The sequence below is a fragment of the Silurus meridionalis genome, chromosome 8 (genome assembly GCF_014805685.1).
Source record: "Silurus meridionalis isolate SWU-2019-XX chromosome 8, ASM1480568v1, whole genome shotgun sequence".
Lineage (NCBI taxonomy): Eukaryota > Metazoa > Chordata > Actinopteri > Siluriformes > Siluridae > Silurus > Silurus meridionalis.
The window spans coordinates 23,976,760-23,991,187 of record NC_060891.1 but is presented as its reverse complement, the minus strand read 5'-3'; the positions used below and the strand labels follow the sequence as shown (position 1 = coordinate 23,991,187).

The 14,428-nt window shown below is 36.4% G+C and overlaps 1 protein-coding gene across 4 annotated transcripts; it reads right to left on the bottom strand.

Moving 5' to 3' along the window:
- Nucleotides 1-5,104: 5,104 nt before the first annotated feature.
- Nucleotides 5,105-13,703, bottom strand: slc16a9a (solute carrier family 16 member 9a). Of its 4 annotated transcripts, none has more exons than XM_046855226.1 (6): nucleotides 13,640-13,703; nucleotides 12,928-13,154; nucleotides 11,824-11,967; nucleotides 11,361-11,456; nucleotides 8,608-9,366; nucleotides 5,105-6,074 (listed from the first exon to the last, which is right to left on the bottom strand). In XM_046855226.1, exons 2-6 carry the CDS (start codon nucleotides 13,124-13,126, stop codon nucleotides 5,764-5,766), a joined length of 1,509 nt encoding a protein of 502 aa, XP_046711182.1. In that variant the 5' UTR covers nucleotides 13,127-13,154; nucleotides 13,640-13,703; the 3' UTR covers nucleotides 5,105-5,763. The 4 variants fall into 4 exon arrangements, with proteins under 4 accessions (XP_046711182.1, XP_046711184.1, XP_046711183.1 ...); XM_046855228.1 differs by lacking the exon at nucleotides 13,640-13,703 and having other exon boundaries at nucleotides 8,608-8,730; nucleotides 8,893-9,366; nucleotides 12,928-13,160; XM_046855227.1 differs by lacking the exon at nucleotides 13,640-13,703 and having other exon boundaries at nucleotides 8,731-9,366; nucleotides 12,928-13,160.
- Nucleotides 13,704-14,428: the final 725 nt, after the last annotated feature.

Here is a 14,428-nt window from a genome sequence, read left to right as displayed (position 1 = left end):
AACAATTAAACTTTTTTTGAACCCCCGTCTGCAAAACTTATAATAATAATAATAATAAAATAAAATCAATCACATCAAATGAAAAAATTATTTTGTCCATGTATTTCTTCCCTCTATAATCAATTTATAATTCCATCTGTCCAATTATTTCTTGATTTACATGGTGCGAAACATTGCAAGATATTATCATCAATTCTTTCATGAAGACCACTTCTGTCCAGACTTCTCACAGTAGATTGTCCACTGGTTTCCAACAGTTCTTTGCTGATGGTCAATCAGCATGAAAAAAAAAAAAACAAAACAATAGCAACCATTCCAGAAATTCTAATGACGTCTATTACAAACAGTGATTGACAATAACAAAGTAAATGTAATTTGTTACTGTACTTCTTCACATATCTGTACTTTGTTGAAGCATTTCCACTTAGTTTAACTTCACTTCATTTCAGAGTCAAATATCGTACTTTTTACTCAACTACATTTTGCGAAATCAGTCGATCCTTGTGCTAAAAATGATAATAGATGATATCAGCCATAATACATCATACTTAAGTACATTTGAAGGCAAATATTTGTGTATTTTTTTTTCAGGTTAAAGTTTAAGGGGAGCATTTACTTTTACTGAAGTAATATTTGACCTGCTGTATCTCTACTTTAACTCAAGTACGTGGTTTGTGTACTTCGTCCAACACTGATTACAAACCAGTTCTCAAACATTGAAACTGTTCCTAAATTGTTTCCACTATTTTTTTGTGTACATCATTAAATCATTATCTTTATACTCAAAGAACCAGTGTAGAAATGTGATGCTGTCCTACTGCTCCCTACTTGTGTCCTGAAGATCCCAACATGTGATTTACAAGTTGCCAAAAATTCCACCAACAGAAGTCAACAAACACTAGTCGAAACCCCTATGGTTAGACCATTACAATATCCATTTAAACCAATACAATTCCCATTTGAACCATTAAAACTATTACAAATCCTATGAGGATTTCTATTGTTTAATTTAATAATACTGGACACACACACAAAACAGCCTAGCCAATGTAGACAACCTAGCATGTTTTTGGGAGGTGACAGGAAATTAAAGATCTTGTAGGAAATTGGCAGAACAAATAAAACTCCAAACAGACACTAATCCAGATAAGGATAAAATCTGAAAGCATTGAGTTGCCAGGTTTGACTTTTAGTGCCAGCAGATGCTTGCACTAGCTCCAATCAATTGTTCTTGTAGTTCTTAGCATGACAGAATACTTTTTTTAAGTTCTACAAATACACTATATGGACAAAATGTGTGGACGCCTGACGATAAGTTTTGTATGACATTTGAACATACCATTCCACATTTAGCTACTATTTGCTGTTATAATAACCTCCAATCTTCTGGGAAGATGTTTCACTAAATTCCTGGAGTGTGCTTGTGGAGACTTATGCTTATTTATGTTAATAAGGATGAGAAAGCATGTGGTGCAGTCAGTGTTCCAACTCATCCCAAAGATGTTCACTGGGTTTGAGGTCAGAGCTCCACTCAAGATCTTCCACTCCAACCCATGTAAACCATATCTTCAAAGAGCTGGCTTTGTGCACATGCTGGAACAGGTTTACGTCTCCTAGTTGAAGAGAAATAAAAATATAATGCTACCACATCCAAAGACACCCTAAACATTTGTGTGCCTCCAAGAACCACTTATGGCTGGAAAAGTGAAGTGTCCTAATAATTTTCGCCTAAATACTGTTTACAATGTACATGTGTTAAACTATTTTCAACATCACAGTCAAGATCCAAAATCAGATCCAAGTATTAAAATGAAGTTTATTAGAGTCGATAGGTCTTTTAAACAACTTTTTTTATTAGTATTTTCATTCAAACAAATGAGAAAAACTACATTTTTTTCAAATAAACTTTGGTGACACATTTTCTTTAACATGATGTGCAGAATTTGTTTTTGATAACATACATTACATTCATTTTAATAGGTATTTAAAAAAAAGATACAATAAAGATAAAACATTTGTTTGGATTATTAATTATTTAATTTGGGGTGTTTGAGTTTCTTGATGTGTTTCAGTAAAAAGTATAAATAAAAGACTTGCTACAAGTTTGGCCGCAACATTCAGAATTGTTCAACTAAACACTTTTTCAATTTTTAGTCTAGAGACAACATACAAAATTAGACAAAAGAACAGTCTCTCAAAGCTTCATCCTGTAATGTGTGCATTCTGATGATTTCAGATTGCAGATAGTCTAGATGAATGTTTTTGTGAATTTGGTTAAAACAAATTCTAAAGAAATGCAAAACAGACAAATCAAATTATTTTTGGTCCATAACATTCAGGCACATTTCTTAAAATGTAATAAAATGATTTAATACATTATAAACTGTATTTATATATTTCAAAATAAATATACACCAATCAACCATAACATTAAAGCCACTGACAGATGAAGTGTAAAAAAAAAAAAACTGATGATCTTGTTTTAATGACACCTGTCAAAGGACTTGATTTATTCAGCAGCAAGTGAACATTCTTAAAACTTTTGGAAGCAGGAGAATGGGCATTTATAAAGATCTGAGCGACTTTAACAAGGACCAGATTGTGAAAGCTAGATGACTGGGTCAGAGCATCTCATAATATAATGTCTTGTATGTCTTGTATGTAAGGATTAATGCAAAAACTTCAACATGATGGACAAACACGTCTCATCCATGGAGCCACATTTTACAACTTAAAGTTTGGCAGCAGATTCAATTTAAAAGGTTGTCTTGTGCCAAATACCACAAGACACCTTCAAAAGTCTTGTGCAGTCCAAGCCTTGAAGAATCAGAGATGTTTTGGTAGCACAAAAGGAGCAAAACTATTCAAGGCAGTTGGTTTTATTGTTATGGCTGATTAGCATGTACTGCACAGTATATTATATATGGAGTTTTTGCAGGTATACACTACAAATTTAAAAACATTAATAACCCCTGGAAAACCCCATATAACCATACAACTGAAATGTTTTTGAAGGACAAGTACCATTATTTACTATCCTTTAGATCATAACAAACCTTTCATTTGAACATTTCTAAAATAACTTTTGATTGATATTAATATATTGTGTCCTTCATCCAAAAGCTTTGGTTTAACAATGAAGAAAAGAGTAAAGGGGAACCAGTAAGAGGGGAAGAACGAAATTTGCTGTGAAAAAGAGAAGAACGAAATTTGCTGTGAAATGTGAGTCCAAAATTGTCATTTCTGCTTTTATAGTAGGGTACAAAAGTTTACAAAATATATACAGTATATTTTTAATTTAGTCAGTAATTAAAGTAGAAAACTGTACCTAGATTATACCTAGTGTTTAAGAAAGTATCAGTTAAAACTGAAACACACAAAAAATTGAAATAAAACTATTCACCTTTGTTTATGTTATTTGTTCATAACACAGGGATATGAATGTAATTTCTAAGCAAGTAACACTGTACCATTCACTCATAAGTTCTCCTGTACAGTGCATCTGGAAAGTATTCACAGCACTTTTTCCACATTTTGTTATGTTACAGCCTTATTCCAAAATGGATTTAATTAATAATTTTCCTCAAAATTCTACAAACAATACCGCATAATGATAATGTGAAAGAAGTTTGTCTAAAATCTTTGCAAATTTATAACAAATATAAAAAAAAAAAATCACATGTACATGAGTATTCACAGCCTTTGAATAACAATAAAACTTGAGCTCAGGTGCATCCAGTTTAAACTGGTCATCCTTGAGATGTTTCTGCAACTTGATTGGAGTCCACTTGTGGTAAATTCAGTTGATTGGACATGATTTTGACAACATACACCTGTGTATATAAGGTCCCACAGTTATAAAAAGCATACAACTGTGTATATAAGGTCCCACAGTTAACAGTGCATGTCAAAGCACAAACCATGAAATCCAAGGAATTGTCTGTAGACCTCTGAGACAGGATTGTATCGAGGCACAGATCTGGGGAAAGATACAGAAAAATGTCTGCAGCATTAAAGGTCCCAGTGAGCACAGTGGCCTCCATCATCCACAAAGGGAAGAAGTTTGGAAACATCAGGACACTTCAGAGTCACCTGAAGGAAACAAAATTCTCTTGTCTGGTGAAACAAAGATTGAACTCTTTGGCAAAGCGTCATGTTTAAAGGAAACCAGGCACCGCTCATCACCTGGCCAGTACCATCTTTACAGTAAAGCATGGTGGTGGCGGTATCATGTTGTGGGGATGTTTTCAGCAGCAGGAACTGGGAGACTAGTCAGGATCAAAATGAATACTCAAAAAGAATTGATGCTGTAATTGGTGCCAAAGGTGCTTCAGCAAAGTATAGAGCAAAGGCTGTGACTACTTATTTACATGTAATTTTTTTTTATTTCGTTTTTTATTTGTATAAATTTGGAGAGATTTTGAACACACTATTTTCATGTTGCTATTATGGGGTAGTGTTTGTGAAATTTAGAGGAAAATAAGGAATTTCATCCATTTTGAAATAAGGCTATAACATAACAAAATGTGGAAAACCTGTTGTGCTGTGAATACTTTCCAGATGCACTGTATGTTGGATGAGGGCAAATTAGAGTTCCTGTACCTTTCTCATAATACCTATTATGAGTCCCTGGAACTGATGGTGGGGCTGGTTTGCAAATCTCACTCTCATGCAATTTTTTCCAAACCAGGAATTTTGGCTAATCTTCTTTTCTCCCATTTAAATGTTGACCAACCTTCAAAGGAATTCTTGTCAGTCCTGACCACTCCCAAAAGAATTCTGAGCAATCCTGACCATTTTCAAAGAATTCTCACAAATTGCACTTGCTCCCAGTGAAATTTTGACCAATCCAATCCAGTTCCAATAGAATTCTGATCCACCCTGGCTGCCCTGAGAAAAATTCAGACCAATTCCAGAAACTAAACCTGACTATATAAAAAATAAATCAATAAAAAATAATAATAATAAAGTAATAATAATAATAATAATAATAATAATAATAAGTATTATATAATAATAATAAAAAAAAAAAAATAATAATAATAATAATAATAATAATAATAATAATAATAATAATTGTTCAATCCTTGCCATAACCAAAAACTGACAAATGATTTAATTGGTTCTGGCTGAATCCCAGTGCCAATCCTTAACATCGAAAATACATCAAATGATTTTACAGAAATTTGTTACATAATATTCATAAAGATATTTAAAAATCAAACATGACAACTATTATAAAATTATTAAGAAATCTAAAACCACAAACTTTCTGTCCATAAAAAATCAAGAATGAATGTATAAAAGAAAGACAGAATAAATGATAAAACCTAGAGGCATCTGTTAGGTTAATTGAAAAGGTTGGATCGGCATCGTATGGCAGCTGAAGGAAAATTTCTCTCATTTTTTTTCAAACCAGTGCAGCAAATAAAAAGACAAGACAAAGTATTTGTTTCTGCCCTATTACTTCACATTTGTCAACTAAATAAATACAGCTCATCTAAAGTAGCTTTCTGGAGTTCTGCAACAAAATAGTCTTAAAATTCAGGTTCACAGTGAAGAAAAAAAGGTAGCAAGGCTAATTTATCTGTCCCAAACCAATATTAGTGCACTAAATACTAAAATGTATATATAAACTATACATTAGTGTAGGAGTATGTGATTTGAGACATAGACTTTGCCTTTACATGCTACCATTTGGTTCCATGCTTCAGTTTTTAATCACAACTTCAAACTCTAGGAATGACAAGCTAATTCTTTTTATCAATGGTGTGTCTCATAGCCATTATCTGGTGTACTTGCAGGCACTGCTAAAGATGGAAGGCAATGGGAGGCCACTAGATCTTCTTCACTGACATGTTCTAGTTCAGAAGTCACTCGGTTACATACTGAGGGGTTTTTGAGTTCCTGGACAATGTCATCATTAAGATCAGCCAAAGCATTCTTCTTGTTCTTGTTAACTGGATTTTTGCAGAGCGAGGCTGTAATGAAGGGAACAGCGCCACCCACCAGCAAACAGCACCCGGTAAAGTAGAACGGGAGATCATACGACTGCGTCCAATCAAAGAATAAACCTATGATGGAGAACAGAGAGGATAAATATGTGAACTCAACCCAATAACAGCACATATCATTTTCAAATTTCTACATTTACTACCAATTCTATACAATCATTTACAAGAGCTATCAAAAGCCATCAAGAGCTATCTAGATTTTCTATAAAATGAAAGTAACATGCAAGTGTTAGTGTGTTTGAAATGTATATAATAATCTGGATACGCTTGTCCTTGCTCCATTCTCATATCTAAGATGAAAAATAACCTTGAGTAACTTTGTTAGGTCGATGAATGATATTTTATAATATTGTGACAAACCAAACAGCTAAACCAAGTTAGTCCATTGTAACTAGTTTGCCCATTTAGGGTTTTCCACTAACTGCATTTTAGCTAACTTGATGTCCAGAATAATCAAAGAAAAACAAGTCTCAGGGTCTTCCTGTTTTCAATTAACATCTACAAAGCCTGCAAAAGTTTGAACATTATGTTATGGTTTTTGAGACACATGCATGTTTCTTTAGTTTATATTTACCAAACTAGGTAAAAGGCAAAAACACACAATTAGTGGACAGTGAATAATTGGAGGAAAATTATGTGGACACATGAGTCCAAATTTGACATTTTTTGCTCTAACATAAGAACTTATGCAAGATGGAGAACAGAAGAGAAGATGCTAGCAGACTGCCTCACCCCCACAGTCAAACATGGAGTTGAAAACTTAATGGTTTGGGGTTGTTTTCGAGCAGGGAAGGTTGGAGACTTATTTCAGAAGAAAGGAATATAGAACCAACATGGCTACCATTCCATACCTCAACTCATGCCATGCAATTTCCTCTCGACTTCACCATGCTGTACAACAATTCAATGACCAGAAGCATAGGTTGAAGCTCTGTAAGCGTTATTTAGAGAGCATACAGTCAGCTGGAGTGTTATCTATCATGAAATGGCCTTCCCAGTCAACACACCTAAATCCTATTGATTTGCCTTGAGATTAAGTGGATCAAAAATTAGAAAGAAATATCCAACTAGTGAAAAACATCTTTGGCAAGTTTTACAAGAGACATGGTAAAGTATTTCAGCTGATTGTTTGGAGAAACTTCCATTTGTCAATTAAAATAAAGTGTAATGTCTCTACATTGATATATTTGTTTGGACAATGTAAATCTTCATATCCTTCATAATCCTTTACATTACCTAGTTTGTTGCATACAAACAAAAAGAATATGCATTTGGGTCTCAGAAACACTAAAAGGCCTTTACAAATAATTGACAGGCACGGTATGTATTTGCCATTTTTTTATTAGTAATGTATACACTGACCAGGTATAACTTATTAATATAATAATACCTAATATTAAGTTGCTCCACCTTTTGCTGCCAAAACAGTCCTGAACTGTCAAGCATTAACAGAATTAACTTAATCAATTTGAGCTACAAAAGCTCGTCTGCTGAATCGGACCACACCGGCCAGCCTTCGCTCCCCAACCTTCATCAACAACCCTGTCGCCGGTTCACCACTGTTCCTTCCTTTGACCATATTTGATAGACACTGACCAATGCGGACCGGGAACATCCCACAGGAGTTGCAGTTTTGAGATGTTCTGACCCAGTCGTCCAGCCATCACCATTTGATCCTTGTCAAACTCGCTCAAATCCTTACGCTCGCCCATTTTCAAAGAAGTTGAAGTAAAAAGTAGCCATTACTACAACCTGCTTTAGTGTCATGCTGGTAAGTGGACCTCACATCATAATATTATTAGGGCTGTCAATCGATTAAAATATTTAATTGCAACTCAATCGTACATTTCTATCGTTGCTAAATGTAACTTAAATTAATACTTTTCAAGTTTTTAATTAACTAATTATAACAGATGTTCTAAATATATACATTTCTTTTAAAATCTCTCTCTTTGTTATTCATTATTTTATATTTATTTAATTATTTTACACGCTGGAAATCATTCTTTTATTATTCATTTCTTTTGAGATGTAATGTTACTATAGTTAAATAGTATGTTCATTTGTTTGGTGGTTGTTTTAAGGAGAGGTCAATGCTGAAATTGTCTGGGAAGGCCACGGACCGAAGTTTCTTTATTAATTGGTTACTTTTATTCGTTCCGAATAAAAAGTGCCCAGAGGAGTCTTTGTTGTCGGTCTGGTTCATTCACCGACACAACGCAGAGAAAGAAAGAAATGCACACTGCATTCATCTGAAAACAGTGCACAATTAGATGAAATAACGAGCCTGGTTTGAAATTGTAAGAAGTAGAAATGACAGATATTTGTGTAAACATGTAATGAGTAAAAGTAAAAGGTTGTCCGAAATATAAATATTAAAGTTAAGTGCAGTAGCAAAGTATTTGTACTTCGTTACTTCCCACCTCTGATGTGTATATATGTGGAATTTCATCCAGGGTGTATTCCATGTGCCTTATTGTTAATCCTGAGCAGTAAAAGCCTGTCTCTTATCGATCGTCTCCTCTATCATAAGAAAGATAAGTGTCTAGGTTGTGAATTAGTACATGTGTGTTTGAGTTGTTCTACTTCACACCTACGACCGGAGGTCCCAGAATGATCCCAAAGCCACCGGAGCACATAAGGAGCCCGTGTGCTTGGCCGAGGCGTTCAATGCCCACAATGCGTGTGGTGACGTAGGACGTGATCGACCAGTTACCTGAGAAGAAGCCAATGACAGCTGAGATCACCTGAAGCCCAGCATAACTCTTCCACATGGGCACTACTAGCAAAGCGGTGCCCATCGCAGCTACCGTCATGGCATAGAGTTGCAAGCTGTTCACCCAGTGCACATCTGCCAACATACCCAGTGCCAGCTTACCCACTACTGTTGCAGCAGCTGTGATCGAGACAAGAGGGATGGGTGTCACATGATCGAGGAGGCCCTCGCTCTGAGCCACATCCTCCATGAAGAGCACGGGTGGGATTGCACCCAGGCTGTATAGGAAAAATGAGACGCAGAGTGACACAAACGAGGGCTCCCGCAAGCACTCACGCATGCCATGCATGTACTCGGGGTGAGGCTGGAGGTGCTTTTTGATGATGCATACCAGCGTCTGATGCTCCACTAAGGGTTCCGTAACAAGTTCTTTGTCATAGAGAGATTCGTCTGCACACTTCAGTGCAGCCTTCTGTCTGATGTAGTATCCAGGAAGGTTTAAAGGTCGCATAGGTCCAGCACAAGCGATCAGGTTTAGTGCCAGAGCACCAACAATGAGTAGACACCCTTCTAATCCGTAATGACCAATCAGCTTGTTCTGCATTGAGGCATACATAAAGCCACCTATGCTGGTTCCTGAAAATGACACACACACACACACACACACACACACACACACACACACACACACACACACACACACACACACAATTATAGCACAACACGTTCTAAAATTTGCATGTTTTTAATGTCTAAAAGACATTTCTAAAGTCACTAGCATGGGTCACAAAACCAGCAGCCAGAGTTACCACATGACAATCCATTATCTAAGGAAACCATGTCACATTTAAACACAAAAAGTAGGACATAGGAGAAAAAAAAGGGAGAATAATATTCGCTTAAAATTTGAAACCCAAATCTGTTCCAGCATGGCGATGCCCCTGTGCACAAAGCCTGCTCCATGAAGATATGCTTTACATTGTTTGGAGAGGAAAATCTTGAGTGGCCTGCTATAGAGGTCAGAGCTCGATAGCAGGCCACTCAAGACATATTCCTGGGTACCTACATTACAGTATATTGGCAAAGGTTTGCGGACTCCTGGTCATAAGTATGGTGCATAAGTATGTGCTTTTTGAGCATTGCATTCCAAATGTAGTCACAATTTGCTTTTATAATTCCCTTCACTCTTGTGGGAAGAAATTAGAAAAGCAAATTAAGACTATATTTTGAATGCAATGCTTAAAAAAGCACATACTTCTGGGAAGAGTAAATCGAATTATAAAAGCAAATTGGGACCAAATTGTGGAATGCAATGCTGAAAAAGCACATACTTATGCACCATACTCATGACCAGGTGTCCGCAAACTTTTGACAACATAGTGTAGATACCCAGGAATAGACAGGATTTTTTTTAAAGCAATCTTGTAGCATTCTGCATAGTAAAAAAATAGCAAATAAGTGTATAACACCTTGAAAAAGTTCTCATAGCCCCTGAAGTCGAAAATCTTTTTTCTAAAAAGATTCCTCTGAGATTTTAATCTGGGAAGCTGAAACTGCTGATGCTACTGGATAAAACCACTTACTGGAAGGCGGAACAGACGCCACCTAGAGCTATTCTCTCTTTCCTCCAGGTCAAATAGCACTAAACTCAACTGTTTTTGAGGCAAAAGTTCAGCATGTAGCTTACAAAAAACTGACTGTATTTGTGGTGGTCTTTGATATTGCATAGGATTCAAAGGTATTATGGCGTAAAGGCATATTCTATTGTCTTTGACTATTCCAGAAATATGTGAAATATTATTAGAGTTAAAAAAAAATACACAGGTAAGTTTAACACTTTCGGAAATCTGTTATAAATTTCCACAAACATAGAAATGTGGCTGAATTACAGCAATTGGTGTGACAAAAAAATGGTTGAGGACAATTAGATATAGATGCAACCAAGGATCAGGGATATGCCTAAGGCAGGGGTGGAAGAATATAGATGTTTTAGTAATATGGATAATATATCATAGATATGATAAGATATAAGATATGAGATGAGATCAAATAAAATACGATATTTATTAATCGCAAAAGAATTCTTTTGAAAGACACTGTTTCATATTAGACCTATTGTATCTTTGTTCCTGGTGTTCAGCTGTTCTTTTGCCAACAGTTCAGCCTGTACTACATTGTGTGGTGGAAATTACATAGGATTCACAGGTAGTAGGATGTAAACACATTAATATTTAAAATATTATTTGAGCTACAGAATACAATAAGTAAATTTAACACATTCTGAATATGAGCAACTTCATCTAATATTTTTAATTGGATTATTACAAATAAATTATAAGATAATTAATTCTGTTTTGCATGTATTTATTTTTATTTTTTTTAGATGACCACACCTACCGATGTCAGGCATTAACACAAACAATACAATCCAGAAGCACTACATTTAAATAACTATATTCAAGACATTTTCACTTCCTATGTTGCCATTCTTGTAGTGCACTAAACAATCTGTGCCAAAATCCCAAGCCTGAAACTCTTGGATTTCTTAAGTTGTGGTCTTTTTCCAAATATTTTATTGGTTCAACTCTAAATGTTTGAAAATATCTGTATAATATCAGGAAAACTATTACCTGTAGTAACAATGCCCAGGGCAAGACCACGCCTCTTATCGAAATACTGACACGTGACAGTCAATGTTGCTGCATAGACGAGCCCACAGCCCAGACCTGTAAACAGACACAAACACTCAGGTAGAAAATCAGCCAGTGCATGCGTACACTCACCATCCACTCTATTAGGACCACCTTTATTCCTACATTTATCCAGTTGTCTGATGAGCCAATCAAGTGGAAGCAGCAAAAATCCAAATCTGTATAAGTGTGATCTCTGTGACATTTACTATGGCATGTTTGGGTCCAGGTCGGCTGGTTTGGGTTTTTCAGAAAGTGGAATTTTCCCAGTACGAAAGTCTCTAGATTTTACACAGAAAAAAAAACAAAAAAACACCCTGTGGATGGACGCTGCAGATTAAAACACCTTGTTGGTTTGAGAGAAGTCTGAGATTGTGTTAGTGAAATATGAGATGAGTCTCACCCACAACGATTCCATAGCTGAAGATGAGGAAGATGATGTTGGGAGCGAAGGCACTAAGCATTAAACCTCCGGCCACCATTACACCACTGAAGATGGTCACGGGCCGGGCGCCAAAATTATCCACACACGCACTGCACAAAGGGCCTGCACAAAGAGGAAAAAATAGTGTGAGAGAGAGAGAGAGAGACAGAGAGAGAGAGAAGGACAGAGAGACAGTGAGAAAGAGACAAAAAGAGACTGAGACACAAACAGCGAGACAGAGAGAAACAGATTGAGACAGAAAGAGAGACAAGAAGACAACAGTCGCTTTTATGTTGGCTCGTATCGTTCTGCTCGTCACTGAATAAGTCAAACTGCGAATTATTTAGTATATACTTCTGTGTGTGACGATGGGACATTTAGCAATACATGTTGTTGATGACATTTGATTAGTACTGAGGTGGTATGGGCACACATTGAATGACAGCAACACACACACACAAAACACTTCTCTAGCCATGTTGGAATGCAAACAGCTCTGATGGAAATAAACCTGACACTGTGACATCCACCGTACCTAACGTGCACACACACACACACACACACACACACACACACACACAAATATTTATCTATCAGCAGATGATAGATAGATAGATAGATAGATAGATAGATAGATAGATAGATAGATAGATAGATAGATGGATAGATGGATAGATAGATAGATGATGGGGTATAAACTGAACTGTACATTTGTTCAACATTGTTGTACATTTTATTTTATAGTATTTTTTAAACCCTTTATTTCCCCTGCATGAAACACAGTAAGTAGTAAGTCTGGCATAGTACAACACTGTGTGTGTGTGTGTGTGTGTGTGTGTGTGTGTGTGTGTGTGTGTGCACGGCTGAGTGCAGAGCTCCATTTGCCAGCAAAAGAGATCAGTTAACAATGGTTCAATTAACAGATTTTTTCTATCATCCTGATCTTCATCTCCATGTGTGATGACAAAGCGAGTCACTTTGAACTACTACAGCTGTTCTAGAAAACTCTCAGATTTGTGGTATTCATGCAAAAAGCACACGATGACATTAAACACATGGCTCCCGTGTGGTGAGTGTACTCACTGGTGATGAGCCCAACCCCCAGGACAGTGGAGCCGACCCAGGCGGTGGTGCTCTTGCCCTCATGGAATGTGCTGAGCCACTCAGGGTAAATAACTCCCACTGACTGGGGAGAACCAAACGCCAGCAGCTGAGCCATGAAGGAGCTGAAGACAACAGACCAAGGGCCGTCCTGAGAGAGATCCTTCATCTCAGCAGCCATTACACACTTCTGACGCACACACACACAGCTGAGGAGAGAGGGATAGACAGACAGAAAACTAGATATAAGATGGTAGAGAAAAAGAGGCAGACACATAGATAGATAGATAGATAGATAGATAGATAGATAGATAGATAGATAGATAGATAGATAGATGATAGATAGATAGATAGATAGATAGATAGATAGATAGATAGATAGATAGATAGACAGACAGACAGACAGACAGACAGACAGACAGACAGACAGAGCCAGGTGTGAAAAGGGATGCACAAAAACAGATAGAGACATCTGTGGGAAAGGGGGAAGGCAGACAGACAAACAAACAGAAAGAGAGAGAGAGAAAGAGAGAGAGAGAGCAAGAGAGAGAGACGATAGATAGATAGATAGATAGATAGATAGATAGATAGATAGATAGATAGATAGATAGATAGATAGATAGATAGATAGATAGATAGAGCAGTATAAACTGAACTGTACTTTTGTAAGTCATTGATTAATGAAGTTACTCACCGTGAGCACGAGTTTTGTGTGACCACACCTCTGAAGAGTCTCACTGAAGTGTGGGAGAGGGGGAAGATAGATAGAGAGTAAGAATGAGAGAGAGAGAGAGAGAGAGAGAGAGAGAGAGAGAGAGAGAGTTACATCCCTGAACTCCCTGCTGGGTTTTCTTGGGGCTCGGGTTCTCCTTTTCACATTCACTACCTACAATGAGACAGGTTGAAAGTTTTCACACACACACACACACACACACGCACGCACACACACACACACACACACACACACAAGAAATAAAATATGGCTACAGGATGCTTTAGAGGAATCTGTCAATTAAATTATATTCACTTGTATTTGTAGTTTATTTATTTATTTAATTTTTTACAATGGACATTGTCTCAAAGCAGTTTTTCATACATAAAGAAGTTATACAATATAAACGTGTAAGGTTGGGGCCTATAAGCTTGTCTCTTATGATTGAACCAGTGCTCAAAAAGGACATTAAATTAAACTGGGGAATCTTAAATGCGTTTATGTCAAATATTTCTCTTCATGTCTGGTATCAATCAAATCTCTATTTCATAATAAACAGCGAGATTACATTAAAAATATCATATCATTTTAGAGAACTACATTTACAACAGATGCAACAGATAACTACACCCATATTTACATTCTCTGACCCCTCTGGTCTGCACAGGAGACCTCTTTTCTGGTTTCTCACCAAGTAACTTAATTTACATTTAGCACTCATTGTGTTGCTTCCACTTTGCTATATAAATGTAAATGAGGCTATTATACGGT